This window comes from Sebastes umbrosus, chromosome 12 (assembly GCF_015220745.1).
Source record: "Sebastes umbrosus isolate fSebUmb1 chromosome 12, fSebUmb1.pri, whole genome shotgun sequence".
NCBI classification, from domain to species: domain Eukaryota; kingdom Metazoa; phylum Chordata; class Actinopteri; order Perciformes; family Sebastidae; genus Sebastes; species Sebastes umbrosus.
In genome coordinates this window covers 13,840,757-13,868,692 of record NC_051280.1, presented here as the reverse complement: position 1 = coordinate 13,868,692, position 27,936 = coordinate 13,840,757, and the positions used below count along the sequence as shown (strand labels likewise).

The 27,936-nt window shown below is 39.9% G+C and overlaps 1 protein-coding gene across 5 annotated transcripts in view; it reads left to right on the top strand.

The window, feature by feature from the left end:
* The window catches only part of greb1l (GREB1 like retinoic acid receptor coactivator), a 55,070-nt gene that overhangs the window by 11,613 nt on the left and 15,521 nt on the right, over positions 1–27,936 (top strand). For 2 of the 5 annotated variants that reach the window (XM_037787905.1, XM_037787903.1), the window contains exons 2-17: positions 13,161–13,272; positions 17,041–17,200; positions 17,736–17,909; positions 18,123–18,299; positions 18,489–18,665; positions 18,764–18,886; positions 20,621–20,743; positions 22,653–22,790; positions 22,921–23,049; positions 23,644–23,781; positions 24,777–24,962; positions 25,166–25,465; positions 25,576–25,704; positions 26,533–26,667; positions 26,916–27,113; positions 27,222–27,402. In XM_037787905.1, coding sequence (XP_037643833.1) covers positions 17,044–17,200; positions 17,736–17,909; positions 18,123–18,299; positions 18,489–18,665; positions 18,764–18,886; positions 20,621–20,743; positions 22,653–22,790; positions 22,921–23,049; positions 23,644–23,781; positions 24,777–24,962; positions 25,166–25,465; positions 25,576–25,704; positions 26,533–26,667; positions 26,916–27,113; positions 27,222–27,402 — 2,465 coding nt within the window. In that variant the 5' untranslated portion in view covers positions 13,161–13,272; positions 17,041–17,043. Of the gene's footprint in view, positions 1–9,759; positions 9,949–13,160; positions 13,273–17,040; positions 17,201–17,735; positions 17,910–18,122; positions 18,300–18,488; positions 18,666–18,763; positions 18,887–20,620; positions 20,744–22,652; positions 22,791–22,920; positions 23,050–23,643; positions 23,782–24,776; positions 24,963–25,165; positions 25,466–25,575; positions 25,705–26,532; positions 26,668–26,912; positions 27,114–27,221; positions 27,403–27,936 lie in introns of those variants that run through there. The other 3 variants (XM_037787904.1, XM_037787901.1, XM_037787902.1) reach the window with 2 other exon arrangements.

Genomic DNA, 27,936 nt, shown 5'->3' with positions numbered 1-27,936 from the left:
TCTCTCTCTGTCTTTGTCCCCTGTGATAAGAGCAGCAGGGCCAAGATAGGAATGCTTAAACTGCTTATGCAATTTTTGTCCTCATTCTGTGGACTTAACAATACAAAATGCAACCTGCAGTCGCCGTAGGTACAAACCGCTGCCCTCTCTAACAGAGCCAGCTGTTTCCGCATGCTAAGCTAAGGTAATCGGCTCCTGGCTGTAGCCTTATCTTGAGGGGACATGAGAGTGATATTGATCTTCTCGTCTACTCATTTATGCTGCAGCATAACACACTGTGGTGCATTAATCGAAGGGTGAGAACCAGAAGGGCATAAGTGACATTTGACCAACTTGGAGGGCCAAAAGAAAAAATGACCACACTTTGTGACTTTGTTTATTAAATCCAATCTTTAATATTAAAACTTCATAAACATGTGGATGACAATATACTTAATGAATTGAAATTTATAAAAAAAAAAGATTTTTATTTTTTTTTAAGTGCACTTAGGCCCAAAATAATTCAGTGTATTCAATGGTAGGTCTTTTGGTTTTTGATTCATATCTCTGGATTGGTTTAGACTTCTCATGTGCCCTTTTGGCTATAGAAAGAGCTCATCAGGAGCTTTTATTTGATATATATAACTAATTTTCACATAAAATGTCACTTACACCCCTCTGGTTCTCACCCATAATTTCATTGGAATATTTTGGATAACATTTTGGACTGTTGTGGCATTAATTTATCATTACTCCAACAGTTATTATTTCACTTGCAGCAGTATTTACTGTTGTAAATGTAAGAGTAATGGGTGTAATGGCAGAGCTGGGAGTCTGATGTTAAGCTGAAAGAGTGAAGTTGTGTGTCTTTACTGAAGCCTAAGAGTTACTCACAGCCCAGAGTAATTGGAAAAAGCTACAAATACGGTTGGAAAAATATGTGGCTTGGACAAACTTGCTCTGTGCTTAGGTATGAAAGATAATTCTTTTAAACAAAAATTACCCATGGTTTAGTGCTAAGTAGGAACATTGTGAAACATTTTCAAATGGCCCATTTATCCATTAACTTCAGCATCCTGGCTGTTTTAAGGAACATGGCTGAAAAGAAGGAAGGAACACATTTGAAGTCCTAACATTGTTCTTTTCTTTTTATTCAGATTCTCTATCACTTGGCACCTGAGTGCTGTATTAACCGTTTCTAATATTTCTACCTGGTATAAGGAGCCCTGTCTTAACTGTCACATCTGCCAGTTGGTAAAGTATCTCATCTCTCAGAGGGATCAGTGCAGGATGAAGTGCAACAAGGCCTGAATAGGTTTACTGTCACTTTTTCACATCAGCACGGTTTGTGTGTGGGGTCAAGCCCTCAACAAAGGACAGCTCTGCTTCCATTGTCCCATTAAGACAAAAAAAAAGAGTCCTGCTGATGCCATGGCTCTTGCTGCAGTAAGGAGGACTGATGGGATTTAAGTGTGGGTCCTGTCACCGAGGGCAACCTGGTGCTTATTAATCCGGAGGGTGGGGGGTGATGGAGGGGATGTGGTATAAGAGTGAGGGGGGGTGACGGGGGTGGGGTGCTGCTGATGCAGCGATGCCGCCTGGGGTCAGGAAGAGGGACATGATGGATCCAGCTGATCGCCCGGTAAGGAAGTTTAGAGGGAAAGGAGAGGAGGCGCCTTCGTCGGGACACTGAGAAGCCTCTTTGTCACGGTGTCACTGAAATGGATTCAAGGTGGCCGAGACTTTTTTTCAGGAAGGAAAAGAAAGGAGAGGTCCTATTGTGGAAGTTGGGTCTCTCTCTGGACGCCTGATAAACACAACAGACCTCTTTCTTATGTCCCCTCCATGAGTGCTCAGTGCTGATGCTTGGCTAAATTGAGTTAGTGTGTCAGTTGTGTGAACTTTTCAGGGAAGAACTTTGTCTCAGCTTTGAGTGGATCGCCTGTCTTTTGTATCAGTGCCTTTTATTTATATTCCTTTATTTAGAAAAAGTTTCCAAAATGTTTAGTGGCAATAGACACAGACAATTGACGTCTTTATCTTTGACGTGGCTTTGGGTAGGGCAGGGTAGGGCTGCAACTAATAGCTGTTTTCATTATCAATTAATGTGCTAATTATTTCTCAGTTAATTCATTAATCACCTATAAAATGTCAGATGATAGTGAAAAATGCCCATTTGAGTTTCCTGAAGCTTACAATCACATGAGACAAAGAAAAGCAAATTCTTATATCTAAGAAGCTGAAACCAGCTGTTGTAGTCTTGTAAAAAGGTATAAAATAATTAATTAATTTTCTGTATCAGTTAATCGATTAATCGACTAATTGTTTCAGCTCTAGAGCAGGGTACTTTTGGAGAACCGATCAAAATGTGTAGAGCTGCAACAATTAATTGATAAGTCGTCAACTATTAAATTAATCACCAACTAATTTGATAATCGATTAGTCCGTTTGAGTAATTTTTTTTATTAAAAAAAAGAAATAATTCTCTTATTCTAGCTTCTTAAATGTGAATGTTTTCTGGTTTCTTTACTCCTCTATGACAGTAAACTGAATATCTTTGATTTGTGGACAAAACAAGACATTTGAGGACGTCATCTTGGGCTTTGGAAAACAATGATCGACATTTTTCACAATTTTCTGACATTTTATAACCAAACAACTAATCGATTAATCGAGAAAATAATCAACAGATTAATCGACAATAATTGTTAGTTGCAGCCCTACAAATGTGTTTGTAGCATCGAGTATGAAAAGGGGTCCAGTACGAAAGCTGTCATATTCATTGTCTTATTCAGTATTTTTGTTAATAAGATATATTTACTACCAGGAAAATATTCAGCAATGACATAACCATAAAATAAAGTGAAGATCATAAATTGAGTTGAGATTATTTTGACACACATATGTTTTTGGTATTGCTACCAAAACTGAGGTTAAACAATACAAAACCATCCTAATGTATTTGGTTTTTTGCAGAGCCGGCCCTAGACATAGGCGGCATAGGCGAATGCTAAGGGTGCCCAAAATGAGGGAGGAAAAAAAAAATATATATATATATATATATATATATATACCTTTTACTATTTTTTACTAATACTATTTTAATGGTGCTATTTCAAAATATTACAAAAAAAGCCCACACCAACATAACTATGTAACCTATCAAATAGGCCCTATTTTTTTTCTTCTTTTAAGTGTAATCTGCTTAATCTCAAAGACATAAAGCTATTCAGTTTCTGTTTGAATATATTGAACTCAATGGTTGGTGGTGGAACTGGCCACCAGCTAAAATCTTGCCTATAGGGCACCAAATTGGTCAGGCTCTAGGTTTTTGAAAGGTTAACTGACACGGTGATCATCTCTGAAATCCCCCGTTATTATTATCACGTCACCTCCGTCTGCCTGACGCGTGACGTGGAGTGCAGATCAGGCCAGCCCTGGAAACAGAACCTGACCCCTTTGCTAGATCTGTCATCTGATAAGAGCCCGTGTTTTGATAGTGTTGGCCCTCTCAACGTGATCCATGGCTCTCCTTTTACACCCCATAACAAACAGGGCTGTCTAAACAACAGTTTATGGCCAGGACAAGGCCTGGTCAACCAGCATCAAAGATCTGCTCTGGGATGAGCCATTAGGTGTGGACCAGATGTTAGAAGAAGATGTGGCGATATGGTGGAGGATCAGAATAAGATACAGGCTATAATTAAGGAACTGGTGAATAAGTGAATTCATGTACAATAAGATTAATTTGACCTTCTTTTGTAAAGAAATAGAAGGTTTGGGATTATTTAAAGCTAAAATCTAGCAGCTGCTCATGTTTTTAACTTGTTTTTCTCCTTCCCCTCCTCTTGCCCTTTACCATTGACCGGTGTTTGACCACTGCTGCTGACAGCTTTACAGTATGAAATAGAACTCATTGTTGTCTTATTCAATATGGCTTCGCTGAATAAGTCCATAAATGCATTAGGGTCCAGTGTCTCTCCCTGTTGTTCGGACTATAGGTGAACTGACGTTCAACCCGGCAGCGCTGTAAAATGCAGATTGGGTTCACTGACAGGCCTTCCTTTTTATTACACAGTCATGAACAGCGTTGTAAACTGTCACTCGTCCTTCACTTATTCTATTGGCCATGAGAACTGACCTCTGCTTACTGGTCACATTAGCAAAGGACTGACATTTTTGGCAAAACATGGTGGAATTTGAGCTTTTTACCTTTTCTTATGAGGATGAAATTGGAAGAAAATTAGATATGTGATCAGTTTCTAATCAAAATAATCACAGCTAGCGATATATTGTATTAACTTGTTCATTTCTAGAACATGTTTATTTAGAATCACCACAATAACACAAAACATTTAACTAGCCATTGTCCAGTTGCATTGTTTTGGTCAGCTGTGTGAAAAACTTAAGTGAAGGCATCATTTTGTGTTGAGCTGAAACAATTAGTTGATTAGTCGATCGACGAAAATCTGTAACTATTTCACTAATTGATTCATTAGTTCAAGCAAAAAGGCCAAAAATTCTCTGGTTCCAGCTTCTGTAATGTGAATATTTGCTGCTTTTCTTTGTCATATATTTTAGTAAACTAGTTAGGGCTGCGACTAACGACAATTTTCATTGTCGATTAATCTGTTGATTTTTTTCTCGATTAATTGATTAGTTGTTTAGTCTATAAAATGTCAGAAAATGGTGAAAAGTGTTGATCAGTGTGCCCCAAAGCCCAAAATGAAGTCCTCAAATGTCTTGGTTTGTCCAAAACTCAAAGAAATTCAATTTACTGTCACAGAGGAGTAAAGAAACCAGAAAATATTCACATTTAAGACGCTGGAATCAGAACATTTTGACTTTTTTTTCTTCAAAAATGACTTAGAAGCGATTAATCGATTATCAAAATATTTGGTGATTAATTTAATAGTTAACTAACTAACTAGAATAACTAATCGATTAATCGTTGCAGCTCTAAACTGAATTAGATTTTGGACAGCTGGTTAGACACAAAAAAAAAGCTATTTGAATACACTTCCTTGGGTGCAGGATAATTATAGTGGGCAATGTTCACTATTTTGTGGAATTTTAAAGACAAAATATTAACTAATTTATCAAGAAAATAATCCATAATGAAAATTATTATTAGTTGCAGCCCTATTCTTGAGTATAAAAAGAAGTTTTCTGGTTGTCTGAAACACCCAAAACTTTGACTACATTGCAATTAACATGATCACCACTTATTTAATAAAACAAGAAACCTTTTTTTTTTATCAAGTAATATTGCTGTAATATTAGTTATAATTTTACTGTAAACCGTCTAAAGTGTTATCCATAAGTTGGTTACTTAGGCTTGTTTTCCATTTGTGCTGCGTCAGCTATCTGTTTGCTTGGACCCGTGCCATTAAACGATGCCGGCCTTTGTCCGCGGCTCACATTTAGTTTAAGGTTAAATGCCTTGCCCTTAAACTCATCCGCTGCGGGCCAGAGTGTGTGGCAAGGTCACCACTCCAATCAACCTGGTGTTAACACAAAGGCCTCTTGTCCCCTAATGAATTAGCGCTACTGTTCCTCAGCGAGCCACCACACCGACCGCCCTCCAGCCCCTCGCAGGCCTCCACCGGCCCTGCTGCCCTTTCACACGCACCCCCCAAGCCCCTAATTTTGAAATGAGTTTTATAACTGGACAGTAAACTTCCAGTGGCTTAATGATGATGACTTCTTCATCTGCCCAAATGCTCCTTTTGTCCGCCTCTCCTTTGCAGGGCCCTGTACCCAGCCCCCGTTCCCTCTGGTCACACCAGGCCTTAAACCCTGGTTCACCCCACTTTATAGTTCCACAGATAATCCCCTAGAACACACACACACACACACACACACACACACACGCACACACACACATGCACCCTCAGGCTATTATCTCCACTGAGCCCTGCTCTGTCTCCCTCTCTTTCTCTCTGTTGCTTCAGCAATGGCATTCAGCTAGGAATGTTTGCCCTTTGTTTGTGTGGCCCACTGGAAAGCCATGAATGACCTTAGCTCATCTGCTATCCTCACTAGCGCCGATTTGCACTTCAGGGCCCAGCAGGTAGTCCCGAGGCGCGGGTGGAGGGGGGGTTTTGGAGAAGGTTGTGTGGGGCTTTTATAAGGAAATTAAAGCCACCCGGATAGTAAACAGCGGTGCGAGTCCTCACACCTTTGGCGTCAGGTTGCCCACGTGAAGCAGGTAGAAAAGGGTTATTCTGTCGCGGGAATTTTCACATGGTGGAGGTTTTGTTTTCTTTTTTTGTTTTTCTGACAGATGAGCTGCAGGATTGTTTTCTTATTATAAGAGTCAGACGTGCTAGTTGGCACCTCGGTTGCTGTACTTCCTCCACCACCTGATCTCTCATGTCTCGATTTGTCGGTTCATCCTCATGCTCATCAGAGCCTCAACCGTGCCGTGTTACGTAACCAGTTGAAGCCATCCTAATGTGCTGTAGGTTAGGCAGCTATTTGCTGAGTCAGCTAACACAAAAGCTGCGGCGCTCCTCTGGGAATCCCAAGAGAGGAAGAACCCCTCTCCTAGAAACCCCCCACACGGCTGATCATGTGACTCGTCTTTCCTCAGGTGGCGGTGGCAGGGATACTTCCCCTTTGTCAGAGACTTTAGCAGGAGCTCAATGCAGCGGTGAAGGATGGGCTTGGGGGGCGGGCGAGCATTCAATCCACACTCTTTTGTTTTGTTTTTTTTTGCACAGTGTCTTTTGAGGCCAAAGAAAATGCCGGGTTTACTCATTATCTCCGTTCTAAATGGGCTATTTAAGACAGGCCGCGTCAAAGTCAGGGGCTCGGACATAAATCACACTGACAGCTCTTTTCCCCCAGCTGAACTTGTGGCTACGCTTAAGACATTTCACTTATGTAACACCTGATAAGTTAATTCACAATATGTCTATCACTTAAATATGTCAAATATAATCCGAAAGCACTGCTCGAGACTCACCGATGGGCTCCCATGTGTGGTCTAATTTCAGCAACAGCCGGACAAATTTCACAGTCAAACTCAAGCCCAATGTTTAGACAAATGTGGCTGATTGAGAGAAACGAGTGCATGAAGGACTAATGGAGGCCCTGATTGGCTCGCTTGGTGGTTTACAGCCGCCGTCGCACTGACGGTGCCCCAATATAACCATTGGAGAGGAGGTGAGAAGAGCTGCACACGACTTGATTAAAACAACTGTTGACTGTGTGTCCGTGGTAATGAACTGGAACAGCAGTCACACGGCTCAGCGAAGCAAGAAACCTAAAGGGAGATGTTGATAATGTGACAGTTTTTAAGCAGGGTTTATTGTAATCATTAATTGCTATTATTATTTTACATTTTAAGAAGGTATTTTCTGTTAAAGTTCACACAAAAACCCAACGATACATCCGCATTTTCTTCCTCTCATCTCAATAAAAGCAATTTCAACTCTTCATGAATCTAATCGATTCATTTGTGGCAAAATATTGGTATTAAAGACCTAAAAATTAGGGCCGTCCTCGACCAAAAAATAACCTTAGACGACTAACACTCATACGATTTTGTCGACTAATCGATTAGTTGATTTAATCGACAGATTAAAAAACTGAAAACTGAGTTTCTCCACACAGACTCACACAAAAGCACCACTTTAAATCTTGTGTTTACCAGAGATGTGCTCATAAGTTTCTTGAAAAAGCATAAAAAACAAATAATCTACTAAATAAATCTTAGTCGACTAAGACCAAAACGACCGATTAGTTGACTAATTGACTAAGTGGGGGCAGCCCTACTAAAGATGCTGTGTCATGGTAAATGGTGAGTGCTTCTTCCCTGCCATCAAGTAGATGTGAGTTCACTCAAACCTACTATTTACCCGACAAATTCTTGCTGACTTTACTTGGCATCAATTAGTCGGCAGGAAAACAGACACAGGAGTCTTTTTAGGGCGAATACTACTGTAACTTTACATGCGTGAGGCAGCCACAGTAAATGATTACGTTAAGTGTGTTACAGAATTTCAGCCACCTTGAATAGAAAAAGATTGAAGATTCAAAATGTAATAGTTGATATTAGATTGTAGGGCTGCAATTTATGATTCTTTTCTTGATTAATCGATTAGTTGTTTGGTCTATAAAATGTCAGAAAATGGTGAATAATGTGTCTCAGTGTTTCCCAAAGCCCAAGATGACGTCCTCAAATTTCTCGTTTTTGTCCACAATTCAAAGATATCCAGTTTACTGTCATAGAGGAGTAAAGAAACCAGAAAATATTCACATTCAAGAAGCTGGAATCAGAGAATTTTTAACTTTATCTATCACTTATTTTTTATTTCAACCATTATTGTAACACCAAGAAATCACAGACAGAACAACAGGTTGCCGATTACATTTTGAACATTTCAATCATTTCACCCAGTAAACCCTCAACCCCCATCCCTCTCCCACTAACCCCTCAGTCCACGCCTCTCCCTTCCACCAACCAACAGGATAGTGATATCCACACAGACAGACCATCCTTATTTAGATGGAAGATCTTTTCAGTTAGATATCAAGTTTGTCCACATTATAATTGTGTTGTGCATCATTGACTCTTGCTGATGATAGTTCCAGATAAGAAATGTCCAAAAAGCTCCAAAGCCAGTGAATACTTGAAATATCAGGAGGAGGTTTCCAACGCTGGACCACAATCTTTGCGCATTTTCTCTGTAAGGGAAAGGCGGGAATCAGAATTTGGACTTCTTTTCTTTAAAAATTACTCAAACCGATTAATCGATTATCAAAAAAGTTGCCGATGTATTTAATAGTTGACAACTAATCGATTAATCGTTGTTGCTCTATGAGATTGTAAATCCTTAATGTCTAAATCAATAAGGACTCAAGGGAAGATTGATTTAGTCTCATATTTTGAAGTATAGTTTAACATTCCGCTCTGATGTTGTATGTAGACGTGCATGTTTTAGCATTGATGTGACACATAACTAACTTCACTCTGGAGCCCTTCCTGGAAATGAGCACCCCTCTCCATTTAGCGATATCATGATAAGGTGCTATAGCCCTGATCACTATAGGCTCTAATGAATCCCTAACATCTGCCAGCGCCTGTTGATTTGTGGTGCATCTCCGTTTATTTATTTTGACCAGATGAGCCACTGGTATTTATAGCGGGAGTAAAAATCCCAGTGTGGGGTCAATCCCGGGCATGGCTACCAAGACAAAATGCTCAAGCTGACCTGACATTCTGGGGACGGATTCTCCTGTCTCCTGAATTGACCCCCAATAAAAAAAAAAAATTGAGTGTGTCAGCAGCAAGAGAGCGTGAGAGCGAAAGTTTGATTCACCCCCCAACCCTCCCCTCCGCCCTTTTTCCAGAAAATGAAAACATCCACCTGACTCAGTGTCTTGGCGTGCTGGGGGTCACGCGTGGCAGGGCGCCGCGGCTGTGTGGCAGCGGGGAAATGCGGGACCTTCTTCTTTGTTCCCCCCCCCCACCTCCTCACAGCTCCGCAGGCCTCCAAGAGCATCTGTCACCACAGGGGGTCAGCGGGGCCAAGATGAATGAGCCCCTGGTGGATTCCCCCCCTCCTTGGCAAATGGCACAGGACAGAGGAGGGCATAGGGATAGGGGGAGGGGTCTGTGAATGTGTTAGTGTGTGTGTGTGTGTGTGTGTGTGTGTGTGTGTGTGTGTGTTGTTTGTTTGTGAGTGAGAGAGAGAGAGAGGGAGGGTTTCTGCTGCTCTGAGGGAAAGAGTGGGATTCCCATTCCTCTCTATAGAGTATCATGACAAAGGTGACTTGAGGCATACCAGAAACGAGTGAAACTCCATATGCTGCCTGGATATCAACTTTTCTTTTTCCCAGAAGGATTAATATCATCTAAATTGGACTTTAATCTGAGAAAAAGCTGCCTTCACATTTGGAATTTACTGCATTTTATTTGGATTTTAAGAGCTTCATCTGCTGGTCCAGTAGTCATGGAAGGTACAGGAGACACTTTCATTTTTATCTGTGTGTCACATCACATGTGGCCCTGATGTAGCATTAATGAGATGGGCTTTTAGCACCTAATTTAGACAGCGTGGAGGGATGTTTGTCTTTTTTTTTTTTTGCTCATTTCTTACCCCATCCCCCCTTTCTCTCATGTCTGATGGGCAGTGTCTTTTCACCGCAGCTTTTCTAATGTTAACAGCTCTCTTTTGCATTTCAGCTATTGGCATGGACTTAAAATGTTAATGCATGACAATGAGGTGTTAGATACTTATCAAATTTTCATTAACATCTTATCTGCGGTTATTTTAATGACTGAAGTAAAAAGAATATTTAAATAAATTCAGAATTAACTCGTTTTTAGGTCACTGTAGGTGTTTATTGAGCAGCTTTGAACTGTATGGACAGTATCAACAGCTTCTTTTTATCAGATATTTATGTGGAAAGTGAATAAAAGAGTAGGAGGATTTCGCCACATTCATTTGGAAATGTGTTTGGCGTTGACTTGAAGGGTCTGCTGACTCAGAATGTGATCAGACCAGGTCGTGATCCTGCCTCTCTCCCTCTGGTGTAAACACTGTCATGTAGTTACATGTATGCAGTTAGTTGAGGGAGAAACAAAAGAAGGGAAGGCAGGTTTAAAAGTAAGATCAGCTCAATTAGAGTGAGATATCTAAAGAATGTTTGGGATAAATGCCTTTTATGAGCTTTAATTTACAACATGTGAGCCAAACGTGTCACCATTTGCACTTAACAAAACATACCAAATATAGAAAATGTAAAGAATATGAACATTCATGCTAGATTCTTTAAGTTGTATTTACATTAATGTGTGCCTTTGTCTTAGTGCCATATTTTACATTTGAAGAATATTAATACCTCAATTTAACATTAGCAGCGATCAAAATCTATCCTTACCTGCAACATTCATACACTTTTAAACTTTTTTCTTTCCACCCTTCAGTAATTGCAAATAAATAAACGTCTTTTTTGACTAAAAGGGACTTTTGATTATGGTCTTCAATGTAAAATATCAGCCATAATGGGGATTTAAGCAATTTCATGGTTGCATTTGTAAAAAAAAAAGTGTTTTAACAAAAGTTAATGGAACAATTTGGAACAATACTCAAATTAGATATTCCTTAACTGCGATATTATCAAACTTCCTGCTACTTCCTATATACATTTTTATGCATTGTGGGTATGACACACAGCCGTTTGACTGTATGATTTACAGAAACTGGAAACTGGACATTCCCCTCAAATGTCATTACTGGAACCTCATTAAGCACCTCAGGCTGAGCTCGTGTAACGGCTCCTTCGTCTTCATCTCGGGAGCCATCTGCGTCTCCTTCTGTGTCGTCTATCTCGTCACGACTAGATAAGCATCAAAATATTTCAAGACTCTGCTCCCGGGGTAATTAGCAGAGACTGTTGTGGGAACACCCAGTGGAGGGGAAAGCATGAACTTGTGTTATGCTGCTTTAGCCAGAATAGTACATTTCACATTGAATTCTGGTATCATTTTCTTTCAGTAAGCAATTCAGTAGGTTTCTGTCTGACATATATTGACCTTTTTAACTCTTTGCCTTGATCATCTGTATCAAGCTGGTTAATCATTCACAAAATAAGTTACATTGTGGTCAGTTAATGCAAGTTGAACCAGCTTATGTACACTTGCCTTTTGGAGGACTTTGACCCCCAGACCGACCTCCCTCTTATAGAACAGCACTACACAGTCAGAAGTGATGACGGGGTAGATTGTGACAGCCCGTGTGTTTTGAGGGGAACTTTGCTTGCGTTATATCAGAGCCTGAGTGGCTAAACAATACTGTGTCAAAGGGTCAAAGTAACCGGCAAATCCATTCAGAGTGGAGCGACTGTGTGTGAAGTGAGCGCAGCTACAAACTAAAACACCCAATTGTGTTTTATGAAAATAGCCCCGGGCACACGGTGTCACATAACGCCTTATAGCCTTGGAGTAGTGAGTACATATGTCATGGTAGGAGCTGCTGTTAATGTTTGAGTGGCCATAAGTGCACTCATTCATTTTGTGAAAGGGCATGTTCTATAGACCGTGGTGACCTGGAGGCTTTCTGGAGCATACATGAAAACAAGTTAGGGTTTGGGCTTAACATACAATGTCAAATTACCTCAACGTTGGTTTTATCTTGCACGTTTTTTTTATTAAATAACTATTAAATTACTGACCTACAATTTAAATTTTTTATTTCAGCAGTTTGTCAAAAGTTTGATAAAAAAATATCCTTTCAATAATCTTGAGATATACTGCAGCTTTCCATACAATGGCACATTACCTCAACATTGTTTTTATCCTGCAAATTTATTTTTATTAAATTACTATTAATTGACTAAGTCCTACACTCATATTTTTTTTATTTCAGCTGTTTGTCAAAAGTTTTTTAAAAAAAAATCCTTTCAATAATTTCCAGAATAAATAGAAATTTCTTGAGATATACTGCAACAATCTGTCTTTTTACATCATGTTTTGAGAGTGTCTTTTCAAGAAATGTAATGTGAGAATGCAAGAAAAGTAGATTTTTTTCATGTTTGAGGAAAAATAGGTATTACCAGACTGTAAACTGTTAATGTTTTTTGGCTTTCCATATAATGGCAAATTACCTCAGTGTTGTTTTTGTCCTGCAAAAAAAAAATATATATATATATATTATTTCTGCTGTTGCAGTAGTAAAATATCTGCAACAGCACAAATATCCTTTCAAAAATTTTCCAGAATAAATTGTACTTTTCTTGAGATGTAATGCAGCAATCTGCCTTGATCTGTCATTTCACATAATTTATTGAGAGTGTCTTTTCAAGAAAAGCGTGTCACGTTGTCTCAATGAGATTGATTTTTTGAAAATTCCTGTAATGTGAGAATGCAGTGGGAACAAGTTGGCTAATATATGTGATTTTTTTTCTCCATATTTTGGGAAAAATAAGTGTTGAAAGCTGAATCAAACACTGAATTACTTGTTAAAATTAATGTCTTTGGGGGTTTTAGCCTGAAATTTGTTGCTCAAAATTGGTTTTCGGGACCCTGTTTGCTGAGTTTTTAATAAATCGAGATTAACACAATTGTATCATACTGGCTACTTAGAGAAAACCTAACCTCGGTATGCCACAGCATATCTTTCAGGAGGTATAAAATGTTTCATTTGTGTTATCTCCGTGCTCTCCCCCAGGTCTCGAAGCACTGAGTGGAACGTCTCTGCTGGAAGTTTCCGCTGAGTGGTAGCGATCCAGCATGTAGCAGAGGTGAACGAGTCCCTTCACGCCTGGGAACAATCCGACAACGTGAGTGTTTTCAATGCTCATCTGTTGGAAATTAATTTCAGTGTCTGTGTTATCATAATTTCTCTGTCTTGGTTCTCTCAACTCTACTGAGTGGAGATTAGACTACCTCACTTTGACCCGAGGTCACATTCATGCAATCTGTTGATGCCACCCAGGAGCCGAGGAACGGCCTTGACTGACCATCTGACCGGTTTTTAGAGTCGCCCCTTTTTAAGCCACTAGTCTTTGAACACTAAACTGAGTCCACTCATCATGTTTGACCATCCATCAAGCAGCCGCTGACTCACCTGAAACGCCCTCCCCGCCACTACATCTGACCTTAGCAACCACCTGAGTCACACCCCAGAAGCATCCGCTAAGCAACCTCTACAACAGTCACGCTTTGTTTTAAGTTGCGCAAGTGATAAAAGGTCATCCTCTGTGTTCACCTTCAGCCTGCGCGAGGTTAATGGCAAATCTGTCCTCTGAGGCTTGAGGGTCAGCCAGCCAAGAGGAGCCTCCAGAGCCTCTTTTGACTTCACAATCGAACAGGCAGCGGCTGCTTAAAAACGCCTTCAGGCACTCATTTCTTTTCTTTTTTTTCACCCCCCCGTCTGTCTTTGTCTCTCTGTGCAGCCACCTTCCTCCATCAGTTAAGCAAAAAATACTGTAGCTTCATTCTGTTAAGCTGCTTATCTCTTTGACAGCACAGTCAGGCAATGTTAATCTTGTCTTTTGTCTGGGTTGGTCAGGTTCCTCCTCAGGAAGGTTGTTAGGTAAACACAGGGTCTGGAACCTGTCCAGGCGGAGAAAGGCAGCTCCAATTTGATTCCCACTCTGCCCAGTATTGACAAAATAAAAAGGTTCAGGGTTTCTGTGTGGCCAAAAGACACTCTGTATCTACTAGATATTGATTCACTGACCGTGCTACAGTATGAACAGTACAATTAAAAGAAATCATTGATTTCATTCCTAGAAAAGAAAACTAAATATCTTTAGGTGTTGGACAATTGGTTGTGCTAAACAACACATTTGAAGACCTCCCCATGGGGTATTTCTGACATTTTATAGAGAAAACGACTCATCGATTAACTGAGAAGATAATCAGATTAATCGATATTGAAAGGAATTGTTACTTGCAGCTGTAATTAAAAAAAAAGTAGTTGTAATCAATTAATCTACAAATCTAACACATGATTGATTTTTCATTGGCCTATGTTAGGAGCAAAATAGCTTAAAGTGGCAATCTCAAAGATTTTCATTAAAATGAATGTCTGTTAAGTCACTATCTATCGCTGAAGGAGGTCTCGCAATGGTTTACTGAGCCTATGGCCTATGATGAAAGTGCAATATTTATATATATGTACATTTGCAGTATTATAAAATGTCTGTGGTGATGATCAGCGCTGCCTAGTTTGACCGTTTGGTCGGAGTTTGCGAGTGATTGACAGCTCTCATAGACAGCAGATGGACAGCGGACCTCAGATCAGCTCTGACTGCTTGTTTTCCTCCGGTCTGTGAAATCTTGCAGATGCAGACACAGAGGCACATGATTTTTTTCAGGATACCTGTTTCATGTACTACTGTCACGATATAGCGACCGTTTTATAAAAATAACTTTTTTTAATCATATTTGCTCCAATCTCGCCTACTTCAGCTTTAAAGTATAAACACAAAAAAATGGAGCTATGTACACAATTCAGAAAACATGAAGCTCACCTACATAGAAATAGATTTTTTTCTATTCTATTTCTATGTTCATGTATCAACGAAATGACTCCAGACTGCTAAACTCTGAGCAAAGTTTCATTGTTTTCACTCATCTATTTTAAATTAATTCTAAATTAACCAGGACTGAAATCTGAAGGATTACCACTTTAAATTATTTCAGTTTTGTGAATAGTTTTATGTCATATTTTCATTTAGCATATTGCTGCGGCTACATTTCTAATTTGTGCACCTTTCCCTCTAACGAAATGAATACTATTTTTAAAAGCTGCTTCATAGCAACACATGCAAATAAACATCTACAATCCAAGGCTAATGTTGGGTTGGAAAAAAAAACAGTTCTGAAAGGCCAGTTTAGTTAAATAATTACTCAAGTCTGACCTCAAATTTAGGTCACTTATACAACTTATTATCATCAAAAGTAAAGGTACAACACACAAATGCTTCAACAGCTGCCAGAATGGGGAGTTTGAGCTTTTCCCAAACAGCTGAAGTGTTCAACCTGGCCCTCGACTTGGCTGCTCCAGTGTTGATGAACCACACCGCCGGTTTGCACCAGTTAGATGTAGTCCAAGGACAAACCCGGGAGGCACTTCAGGCCAAACTCGTGTGTCAGGAAAGCAGCCAAAACCCCCTTTATTCCAACCGTTTGAACACTCTTGATTACTGGCTTGGTATTAAAAACAGATTGAGTGAAATGTTATGACAAACTGAGGAATGGGAGTTTGAGTAGGAAGCTCCATTGTGCAATGAATGGACACCAGCACAGCCAGTGGTCAGTGCTTTCTGTCTCTCTTTCTTTCTCTTTCTGTGTCTCTTTCTTTCTCTTTCTGTGTCTCTTTCTTCCCCTCTCTGTCTCTTTCTTGTACTCTCTTCTTTGAGGCTACATCTTTGGCCCTCTGTCCAGCTGCCAGCTGCCACCAGAGAGCCAGCCAACCTCTCAGGCCCACACAGCCGACCCCGGCAGATGTCCCCCAGTGGACACTGGGGTGGAGGGGGCACGGGGGCAGAGCAGGCAGAGGGAGAAAGAGCCAAAACAAGAGAGAAAAAAAAGCCATTGGCCTTGGCCATTATGTTTTAGAAACTGTGTGTGTGTGCGGGTGTGATTGCAAGCATACATATGTTGAGTGCATGTGTGTGTGATTTTTCATAGTAGCTCCTCTTATTATTTGCAGGAACCTCTGGTGAACCAGACACATGTATGGCAGGAAAGTACACTCACATATACATTATATATGGAGGACGAAAGCTGCAAAAATAAATAAATAAATGACTCAATAAATGAATTCATATGCCATTAAATGTACTAATGTAGGCATTAATTAATTGATAAAATATGACATAAATTGATATTTCAGTTTTAATATGCTTCTTTATTTATTAACCTTTTTTTCCTATTTATTTACATTCCTATTTAAATTTCCCTTTTATTCATTTATTTATTTATTTTTATTTTTTAATTTACTTATATTTTTTTATTATTATTATTTTAGTTATTTAAAATTATTTTTTAAATATATTCATTAATTTTTTTAATTTATGTATTTATTTATGCATTATTTTCCCATTACATTTTCCCCTTATTTATTTCCCAAAATGTATTTATTTCTGTATTATTTTCTTTGGATAAAAATGTTTTCGTGTCTGACATGTTCTTCAGTAAAGAGTTTAATTAATTTATTCATCAAGTTATTTATTTTTGATTTGAGCAGCTTCCATTCTCCATACATATACAATAGGGCTGCAACTTAAGATCATTCATTTGATGATTATTTTCTTGATTGACCGATTAATAGTTTGGTCTATAAAATGGCAGAGTGAGAGAGTCTTTAAATTGTGACTGAAGCACTGATATTGAATAAAAAGCCAACTGGTGTACACTGATCATAACCCTCAGAAGGATACAGCTGTGTTCATTTGAAAACACGAGACACCTGCTGCTGGTTTGCCATCTGCAGAGCTCGCTGTTCTTATGTAAGGAACTAATCAATGAATGGAGATAAACGGTACCATGACTGTGCATCTTTTGCTCATCATCCTGCTTCTCTTTTGCTCTCACAGATAATGGGGAATTCATACGCCGGGCAGCTGAAGTCTGCTCGATTTGAAGAGGCTCTCCACAACTCTATTGAGGCGTCGCTGCGCTCTAGCAGCGGCGATCCGCAGCCCATCTTCACACAGCTTTACCTTGAGCCGGAGCCGTATCCTGGTAACATGGAAGGTAGGAAACTGTCATGTCTACATCACTAATGATTTTCTTGTCATGCACCTCTGGTCTACATTTGAAAAAACATATGCACGTACATATGAAAGTACTGATTTTTCCACCCAAAGTACTGACACATTATCAATATTGAGTCAAAGCTGTGGTCATGTTGTTGTTTGTCATATTGTTGGGTCTGTATTTCCTAATCATTTCCTTGGAAGTTTGCTAGTTATTTGGTACTAATTATACAGGAAATAAGAATTTTCTTGAAAGAACGGCTCAATTAAAACCCATATAAAAATGAATTCATGTATTATTAGTACTTTTTCATTCATGTTGAATTGCATGTTTACTTTTGGACAAATGTTTTGCCTGTTCCGCTGACCTGCTGTGCACTGATTAAAAGACTCTTTAGTTTCCATAATTTGCTCCCTATAATTAGTGTCAACTTACATAGTTCTTTCCAGCAAACCTACTAGATAATTATTAGGAATTTGCCTGTAAAATATATTGTTACCCATAAAATAATCTGGTTTAAAATGTCCATCAGACATTAAGCCGAAAGCTGACCTCCATGGTGGGGAGCCGCCGGGCCACGAGCTCACAAACGGCCACTCTTCCAACGACCCGGAGGAGCTGGAGGACGAGGATGACTCAGACAGCAGCAGCCCTCCGCTTCCCTACCTACAGGCCCCCGTCCCCGACGGCTGCTGCACACTGGACGGTAACCCCAAAACCGCCTTGATTTGGACTGTAAAAACTAAAAATATTTATATTGAAACACTAAAACCTTTATTTAGAATGAAGTACAAACATATTAAAGATGATAGAATTATGGAAGATATGATTTGTTTTCATAAACTATCCAATCCACCCTGAAGTCCTTCTTTATTTCTTCTTTAAATGTCACATCTGTTTCATCCTTCCTCCTCCTCAGGGTTCTGTCAGGCCGGCAAGGACCTCCGCCTGGTCTCCATAGCAACGGATCTCATCGAAGTCCCAGCAGGCTTCGAGCTGGTCGGCGCCAAGTCCCCCAGCGTCCCCGAGCACATCCTGGCGTGTGCCGTGGACCGCCGCTTTTTGCCTGACGAGAATGGGAAGAATGCACTTTTAGGTCAGTCTGTTCTCCTGGTCTGAGATCAGAGTGAATGACACGATAGCTATCAGCATCATTTTAAAATTCCTGGTAGAATTTAATGAATGAATACGCGCTGTGCTGGCAAAACACCAGACTGGACTGTAAATATTTGTAAATAATGTTAATACAATAATCTTGTTTTTCTTTTTGTTGCATTATTTCCAGGTTTTTCAGGAAACTGTGTGGGCTGTGGGGAGAAGGGTTTCAGATACTTCACTGAGTTTTCGAATCACATCAACCTGAAGTTATCCACCCAGCCCAAGAAGCAGAAGCACTTAAAATACTACCTGGTGAAGAACTCTCAGGGTGCTGTGTGCAAAGGACCCCTCATCTGCTGGAAAGGTAAAACATCCCAGCTTTTCAATTCTGCATTAATACACTTCTGTCTTGTTACGTATTGTTTACAGTTTTTTTTCTCATTCCTCTCTGTTCCTCCTCAGACTGTAAAACCCGCCAGTTCTCCAGCAGCGCGTCGACATCCAAACCCAGCTCGTCATCCTCTCACAGCAGCAAAGAAAATGGAGGAGCCAGCGGACACAGTTCCTCTCCCTTCTCCCTCTCAGGTGAGACTGCATGCAGAAGAAGGGCTGTCAATCGATACAAATATTTAATCACACATCTTTTATCTGTTCAAAATGTACCTTAAAGGGAGACTTGTCGAGTATTTAATACTCTGATCAACATGGGAGTGGTCAAATATGCTTGCTTTATGCAAATGTATGTATATATTTATTATTGGGAATCAATTAACTGCATTTAGCATTAAAATAAATGCTCAAATCATAACATGGCAAACTCAAGCCAAACACCAGCATTATTATGGCGTAAAATTTGACAGCTCTAATTGCAAGATTTAGCGGTCCCCTTCAGGCTAACATGGATTTATGGCTACAAATAACAATCATTTTCATTGTCAATTAATCGATAAGTTGTTTGGTCTATAAAATGTCAGAATATGGTGAAAAATGTCAATCAGTGTTTCCTAAAGCACAAGATGACGTCCTCAAATGTCTTGTTTTGTCCACAACTCAAAGATATTCAGTTTACTTTTATAGAGGAGTAAAGAAACCAGAAAATATTCACATTTAAGAAGCTGGAATGATTTTTTTCTCCAAAAAAACCTACTCAAACCGGATAATCGATTATCAAAATAGTTGGTGATTAATTTAACAGTTGACAACTAATTGATTAATGGTTGCAGCTCTACATGGATTAACTTCTGATGATTATATAACATGTAAACAGACTAAAAACAGACTAAAGTTATGTAGAATCGATTGCCTCCATTCTTCTTAATATTAACCAAAATGTATATATTTCACCAAAAAGAGTTATTGCGTTGGTTGATTTTTTGCTGATAGGTTTATGTTGTTGCCATAGAGACAGGTGGCGGTGGCTAAACCCTGATATTTATTAGGTGAGCAGCGCTTGAACCGCTACACTGCATACTGCTGTTTATGAGTGAGTTTGTGATAAAGAGAGGCTTTCGTTGGTTGTGTTTCATCTAATTTTTTTGATATTCCATCAATAGTAAATAACCTTTTCAGTATATTTTTGTTATTGTTAGTAGAAGTGTTGTTGCGGTGTCTTGACATGTTGCCATGTTTTTAAGCCAAAAAAGAACTGTGGATAGCATACTTCTTTACAGAACACAATTTATTTCTGTCCCTGTTTGTTAAATGAGGTCACCCCAAGTATAAATTTTAACAGTGTCATGAAATAAAGGCCTGAATGATTTCAGGTCAACCAACAGTTAAATGTCACATAACTGCGAGACAGATTCTGCCTCTCTATAAGGAGCTGTTTCTTCTCTGACCTCTCACACAACAAGAGCGGCTGTTCCATCTTTGATTGAAAAAAAAAAGATTTATATAGTATTGATTTGTTCCCTGAACCTGGAAGCTGCCTGTCAGCAGAGATCTCACACATTAATGTGTTAGACAGCTGAGCTGTTGTTGAAATAACCCTCGCCTGACTGCGACCTTCAGGTACACCCTGCTCCCAAAGAGGTCGCTGACACTGAACAAGCCAAGAGGCTAAACACAGTAACATGCGCTTCTCCACCTCCGCTCCAAATGACTGTTTATCCTGGAATGATTAATGAAAAGGAGAGCGGTGGTTTGTTTGTACTGTGCAGCTGACATAGGATACAGACAGAAGAGTCTGTTAGCGTTTGATTTTTAGCAGGAAGGCAGCCAAATGACCAATCAGGGGCACAATGAGTGTTAAGACTGCAGGGAGTTTGGTGAGTGTTATATGTATTATTCCTAAATTTATCAACTTGTTTTTACCTCCAGATTCTCCACCCACCAGAACGACGCAAGCATCCTCTGTCTTTTTTGGGAGTCAGGACCTCGGCAGAGACTGCAGTTTCCTCAAACCTCTGTCATCCACATCTGGAAACAAGACTCTACCAATAGGTGAAGCTGCTTTTCATCAGTCTATTTCCCCTCTGCTTTGTGCTTTACTTTGGCTGCATTATTAATCTTCCTATGCAGATGAAACACACAATAACATACACCACATTTTAGTCCATATTCCCAGTTGCATCCAGGCTTTGACAGTGCAAGGCTTTGGATGCTGATCAGCCCTTATGTGAGTGACACTTAAATGGCCTTGTACGTATGCTGGAAATGGTTGCTTAGCTACGTGTTTCAGCGTAAGGCAGATGGAGCCCTGACTGACCACAGAGCCCAGATTAACCTCTGCTACGGCCTGTTTAGACACACACACACACACACACACACAAACAAACACACGTGACCTGCACACACAAACAGATGCATGTGTGTGTGCACACCAATCAATACTGAAGGAAGGAATGCTGTAATGACTTGTTAAGGCTTTGCTATCCATTAGCTCCTTTACAAGGTTGTGCTATTGACAAGCAAAGGCTACACATACACCAATCAATGTTTTAGTGTATTGCAAACACAGTGAATATGAGATTGCAAAACGTCCAATCCAGTCATTGGCAATAGACGTTCATGTATAGGAAATCAATAAGTCCCTGTTGGTGCTGAATCATTTTTATGTATTGCTCAGCAGATAGTTACAGCTGCGAAAATATTTTTATATTTAAATCTCAACAACTTTTTGGATTGCCATAAAGCATGGTGCCCAGAGGATGAGTCCTAATTATGTTGCTGATCTAATAATTTTAGCTTTAGTGCCATCATCAGGTCGAAGTTTAAGTTTGTCAATATTTCAGTTCATGACTCGGCTATATAATTGCAAAATGAATTAAATTGTCATCAGCCTCGACTGCACTTTGCGTTTTGTACTAATTAGCAAATGTTGCTAAGATTGTGACCATGGTAAACATTATAATATGATCATTTTTAATTAATTTAATAATTAAAATAATGTTATATTATACCTGCTAGCATTGTCACTGAGTGCATGTTAGCCTGCTGATGTTAGTTGAATGAGTTTGATGGTGCCTTCAAATGAAACTCGTGAGCTCGTATTTACAACAAGGAAAGTTGTGTGCACGATATGCTTGGCGTTCATGTGGTTAGTTCATGAGAACACCGCTGCTCAGCAACGGCAATATTAACGTATTTACCGTCGGAGTCTAGAAGCCACAAAGGCTAACAATTTAGCAAGCTAGCAAGCGGGTAACATAATACAGGAAATGCAAAGGCATAATGAGAAAAAAAGATGAGGTCATTGGGAATATCAACATTGTCCTCAGACCTATTATATAATTACGAAGAAGAACAATATACGACTAAAATTACAATATATTAACTTACTATGCACCGAAAAATTAACTTCCATGGCCTCCGCCAATTCTGACAACGTCAACAAACATGTCGCAACTCTTGAATTCGGAGCTTTCAGAAGCTTTCCACTTATGAGGTTGTGAATACCACAAGAGGAGGGCGTTCATATGGACACCTCTCGTGAACACGGTAAACACGACCCCATTTGAAGGCACCATGAGAGCATTTCTATTGCCTCCGCACGGCTCTCAACATGGCGATAGCTAAGCTACTTCATTCTCTGCTCAGGTAGACATTACTACTCTATATCTTTAACATTACATAGCAAACAGTTTGCTGCTATATTAATGCTCTAGATATCGTATAGAGCACCTTTAAAGCACTGCTGTGCCTACTTGCAGCCTCACAGAGCTGCTGACATTAGCATGGTTGTAGCAAATATGCTCTTTCTGAACCATAGACTGTACTGAACTGTCTCTGGCTGGAGTCTTGTTTCCACAATCATTAAACACATAGTCTAAACATAGTAAAATATAAAGTCTTCACTATCTAGACTAGTGTATTAGTGTGTGTATTCATGTGCATACGTGTGTGTCTCTAGTACCCACAGCTCTGAGGGTGAACGGACCGACAAATGGCATGGGTATTGATGGGCGTCCTCCCTTACTGAGCCCTTCACAGGTCTCTTTAGGGCCTCAAGGTCAGGGGTATCGCACTGCTGACTTAGGAGACAGTCCTGGTAAGTCATTCTGTCTGAAGAGAAAATAAAGTTGCATATGTTTTAGAAGCGCAGTATGTTATACATTCATTTTGTTTTTGCTCTATTTTCTGTTTTGACGTTGTTCTCTGTGTCTGTTTTGGGTGTTCAGTATCCACAGCCATGACCTCTGGTCCTCCAAAGAAGCGCCACCGGAGCTGGCATCCCAACTCGTTGGTACCCGTCCCACCACCGACGGCCGTCCCCGTGCCAGCCATCCGGCCGATAGTTTGCTCTCCAGGTCAGTTCCTGAACCCAATCAGGGGCGTCTCTTTGAGCTGTAATGCGATGAGTCAGTGTGAGATGGGTTGTAAATTGACCCTCTTATGTCATGTGTCTTCTTTTTGACTCACTTCGCAGTGTGTACATATGTGTGTGTAAGCATGTGTGTGTACAGAAGTGGATTTCTGTGCCGTTAGGAGCAAAGTCTGTGTTGTCGATAACCCCCCACCCCCCTCTCTCCTCTCCCTCTGGGTTGGGGATGAGTAAACCACATCCCTGATGTTCTCTGGTTGTTAGGGATGATTCACCCAGTATCTCCATGGAGATAGAGCTGGAGAGCTTGTTGCAGAAATGGTTAAAAAAAATTACATGATTGAGGAAGATTTCTGCCACCATCAAGTAATTGTGGTTATATAAGCATCATTTCAAATAAATTGTCTGTCCTGATTTTTCTTCCTTCATTTATAAAATGTCTGTGATCACAGTACAACAGCCACAAATAGTGCCGCAGTGTTTCTTTCTCGATAATGTAAAACACTATTATGTTAAAATTGAACTTACGCGACAGTGATTAGTCTTAGTATTGACATGTAATTCCTTTATTTCCCTCCAGGTGCCGTATTAGGAGTGCCCTCTCCTCAGCCACCAGTGTCAGGAGTCATTCAGCCCCAACCTGTCACCGCCGGAGAGACGGTCATCGTTCCCGACAACCTGCTCAACTCTTCAGGAGTTCGCCCTGTCATCCTCATTGGTACGAGCTTTATTACAGTGATCTGCTCCTTCTTAATGCTGCAAACTAAATATCATCCTGCAGGGCATATCAAAAAAATGTTAATCAGTGTAAGGAAAAACAGAAACAGAGCATGTTTTACCACCGAGTAAATTATCAGGAAGCCAACCAACGATAAAGTCTTTTCAAAAAGTATGAATAGTTAACTTTTTCAAATGACAAATGTCCATCATAACACTGTGTGATACAACTTATTTAATGTTTCAACTGTAAAAGTTAGTTTAACTCAATTTCAGTGAAAAGATGAGTAAAGTGAATTTAAGTAGGTTTACCTACCCTACATTTTGTTAAATGTATTTTTTATATATTCTGTACACTATACACTGTAGAGCTGCAACGATTAATCGATTAGCTGACAACTATAACATTAATTTAAATTTTTCTTGAATTTATTTTATTACATTTTGTTCATTTTAAGTCAAAATTCTCTGATTCCAGCTTCATAAAAGTGAATATTTTCTGGTTTCTTTACTCCTCTCTGACAGTTAACGGATTATCTATGAGTTGTGGAAAAAACAAAACATTTGAGGACCGATCAACATTTTATAGATTGAAGAACTAATCAACAGATTAATCGACAATGAAAATAATCGTTAGTTGCAGCCCTGTTGCACTGCAATTAAAAAAAACATTGTATGTTCCTGGTGTAAACAGATTTTCCAGTTTTTCCAAGGCTTTTCTGTATATCAGCTCACAGCATATTTGAAAAAATTGATTTAATTTTTTTATTTATTAGTTTGCAATTTCCTGTCATACTTGTACCTGTATTGAAATATTGTGTATTGTTTTATTTTGTATATTTAAAGTGTCTAAATATCAAGCTTATATCCATAATGTTTATCTGTATACACAGTTTTACAATTCCGCCGAACAAATAATGAAGTTGTTGTTATTTGTTGTTGTCCCATATTTTCTAGCTGCTATATGTTTTGTCTAATGATGACCTTTCTTCTCAGGGCATGGCACTTTACCTTATTTCTATGGGAATGTTGGGGACATCGTGGTGAGCCCCCTGCTGGTCAGCTGCTATAAGAGCAGCCAGTTGACGGAGAAAACCTTGGAGACGTTGGGCCTCAACAGCAACCAGCTTCTCTGTGTGGAGACAATGATTCTGCTCACTTTACAGTATCTTGCACGTTTAGGTAAGCAGAAAACTCACACACACAAGGAAGCCTCTCTGTCACTGGCATTTTTACTGACATGTTTGCTGTTATCACTACACACAGGGGTAGTGGGGTGGATGAGCGGGAGGTTCTGGTGTCTTATTTAAACAGAAACATTGTTGTCTAACTTTGTTACATGCATGCTTCTATATCAGTGTATGTCTTTTCATATTTTCGTGCAGGCTCGGTGCAGATTCCTCTGAGGGAGGAGCTGGAGCAGATAGTTTTGAAGGCCATGCTGTGCTGTCCCAGGGGTCCCGCCATCTCCCCGTCTCAGCTTCCCTGGTTGGCTCGGCTGGAAGCAAGCGTCTCAGGGGGCAGCGTCCAAGTCGTGGTTACCCACAACTCTCTGGGAGAGGGCATCTCGGAGTCACTTCGTTCTCTTAGTGACAGTCCTCACCACCAGAAGTGCCTGCCAACATATGTAGTTATCATATGTGCCTCTAAAATGAGCGGCAACGAGTTCTGTGTGCTCGTTCTGGGTGAGTGTATATGAAATCATTAAACTTTACCTTATTTACCTCAACCAATCTATGCACAATATGTATGTTAATGCTATAATAATAATAATAATCTTGTGTGTTGGACACAGGAAAGTACCAAGCACGGGCCTTAGCTGAAGGTATGCTGACAACCAATGAGTTTCTGAAGGAGATCAGCTACGAACTCATCACAGGGAAAGTCAGCGTCTTGGCATCTCACTTCAAAACCACGTCACTAGGTGAGTGCTGCGTTCATACAACATGTGCTTATTGTTTTTGTTTTTTTTGTCATAGTTGTTTGATGAAGGAGGTATTCCAAGAGATTTAAAAAAATACAAAGGCTGCGTTCAAAATCGCATACTATGCACCACATACTCAGTATGTGTACTATCGTTCAACATGTGTGAATAAACAGTAGTATGTATCTTTTTGGACGCACTGAGCAGTAATTTACGACGTCTCTTCCTGAGAGCCTCCTTGCCGGTTGGAGATGTATAACTACGGTAACCCGTGTCAATCTCATGTGACCAAAACGACGATTTGTGTCTGAACTCATTTAGAATATATATTACGGCTAGTGAAGTCTTATACTTACAATTAAATTGAAGCGTTATTGACGTTACAGAGCTGTACGTCAACGTCTGTTATGAACGTTATCATCACTACTGTATTGCATTCTGGGATATGTATGCTGCCGTAATGTCCAGCGTTTGCATGCTGTAATATTTTACCGGAAATAGTATGCAATTCACGTACTACTGGTTTTATACTAAGGTTTCGGACTTATTAAAAAATATCACATACCGATTACATTCTAGCACATAGTACCACTAAATTGATCACAAGACACTAAGATGTTGACTATGAATATGAAGAATATCAAGGACTAAAATAAAACATGTTGTCACAAATCAGTTTGATATGATTCGTATAATAATACTCCATTTCTGTATCTATGTTTCACAACAACCGTGCTGCATTTTGCGGAGATTATTTGTGTTGCAGCAGCTTCTGCTCCTGGCTCTGTGTCTCTGTGTGTGACTAATGTTGACCGGTGTTTTTTTTAGGGGACAATCTGGACAAGCAGCTGGTGCGATACCAGCGCAGACGGAAGGGCCAGGTCATTCAGCCCTACCAGGGCGATGTCACTGACCACATCCACTCCCAGGAGGCTGCCAGCATGTCACCACCCTCAGACAGAGGTTAGACTGCTCTCCATCATACTCGCTGAACTGCTTGGCTCACCTGTAGACTGTAATTATGTTATCCGTGCCATATTTATGGTTTTTTCTGCAGCAGATGACCAGATTCATTAAATTACAATACATTTATTGTTAGCAATATTCTCCACAACTTAACATGTCTGTTTCACTTGAGGTAATTCTTTGTTGTTGCACATTAAATTGATAACTATACTGATACTTTCTCCCTCTTTGTTTTCCTGTAGCAGAGCTTTTAGATAAGGTCTTCCAGATCTATCCGACCCAGCTGAGCGTGGCTCGGAGCCTCCTTTCTCAAGTCTGCTCCATCGCTGACTCAGGAACCCAGAACCTCGACTTGGGGCGTTTTTGTAAAGTGGACTTTCTTGTTCTGGTCCCTCCATCTCACATTCTGGTTCACCAGACGGCACAGCGCATCCGACAATCAGGTTCAGATCTTTTAAAATGTCCATGCCAGAGACCTAATATTCTAGCTGTGGTGTTTCACTAAGTTAGTGACGAGATTAAACATTCCTTTCTTTGTATGTTTTGATCAGGAGTGCTTGTCGATCTGGGAGTCGAAGACGTCTGCTCGGCCCACCAGAAATCAGACAAGTATGTGGTGCGTCTGGACGGCGACGTCCACGCCAAGATGGAAGCCTTCATGAGGAAAGTCAAGCAGAACCCCTACACCCTGTTTGTCCTCATTCACGACAACTCGCACGTCGACCTCACAAGGTATTAGACGACTCCGCCGACTGACACTATTTTTGCTCCTAAAGCTGTGTGAAAAGATGAGTTGTTACGGCTGCAAATCCAGCCTTGTCCTCTTTATACACTGATTAAAGTGGAGAGAGGAGAACAGCTGCAAGCAAGTGAACAGAAAGCATTAGCGTCTATAACCTTGAATTTTGGTCAAACGTAGGCCAGATAATTAGAGATCTCTGTTTTTATTTAATTATTTTTAGACATATTTGGTTCAAAGTGATATTTGATCCACATTGTTTGCTGGATTTTGTGCTGATGCAGTTTGACATTTGTACCAAGCAAGCTGCTGTTGTCCCTGAAACAAACTAAAATAGATTAGAACACTTCCTGTTTTCCAGAAGGGTTTTTCTTAGGAATGACCTACAACACACCTGGGCATTTAGCACAGCAAATGTAAAAGCCTTCATGTCCCTAATAGAGTTGTTATTTGCATCCATCTTAAATGTTATGAACTCAGAATATCCCTCACAGGTGTTTCAAACACTTTGCCCTACTCCCTTTCCA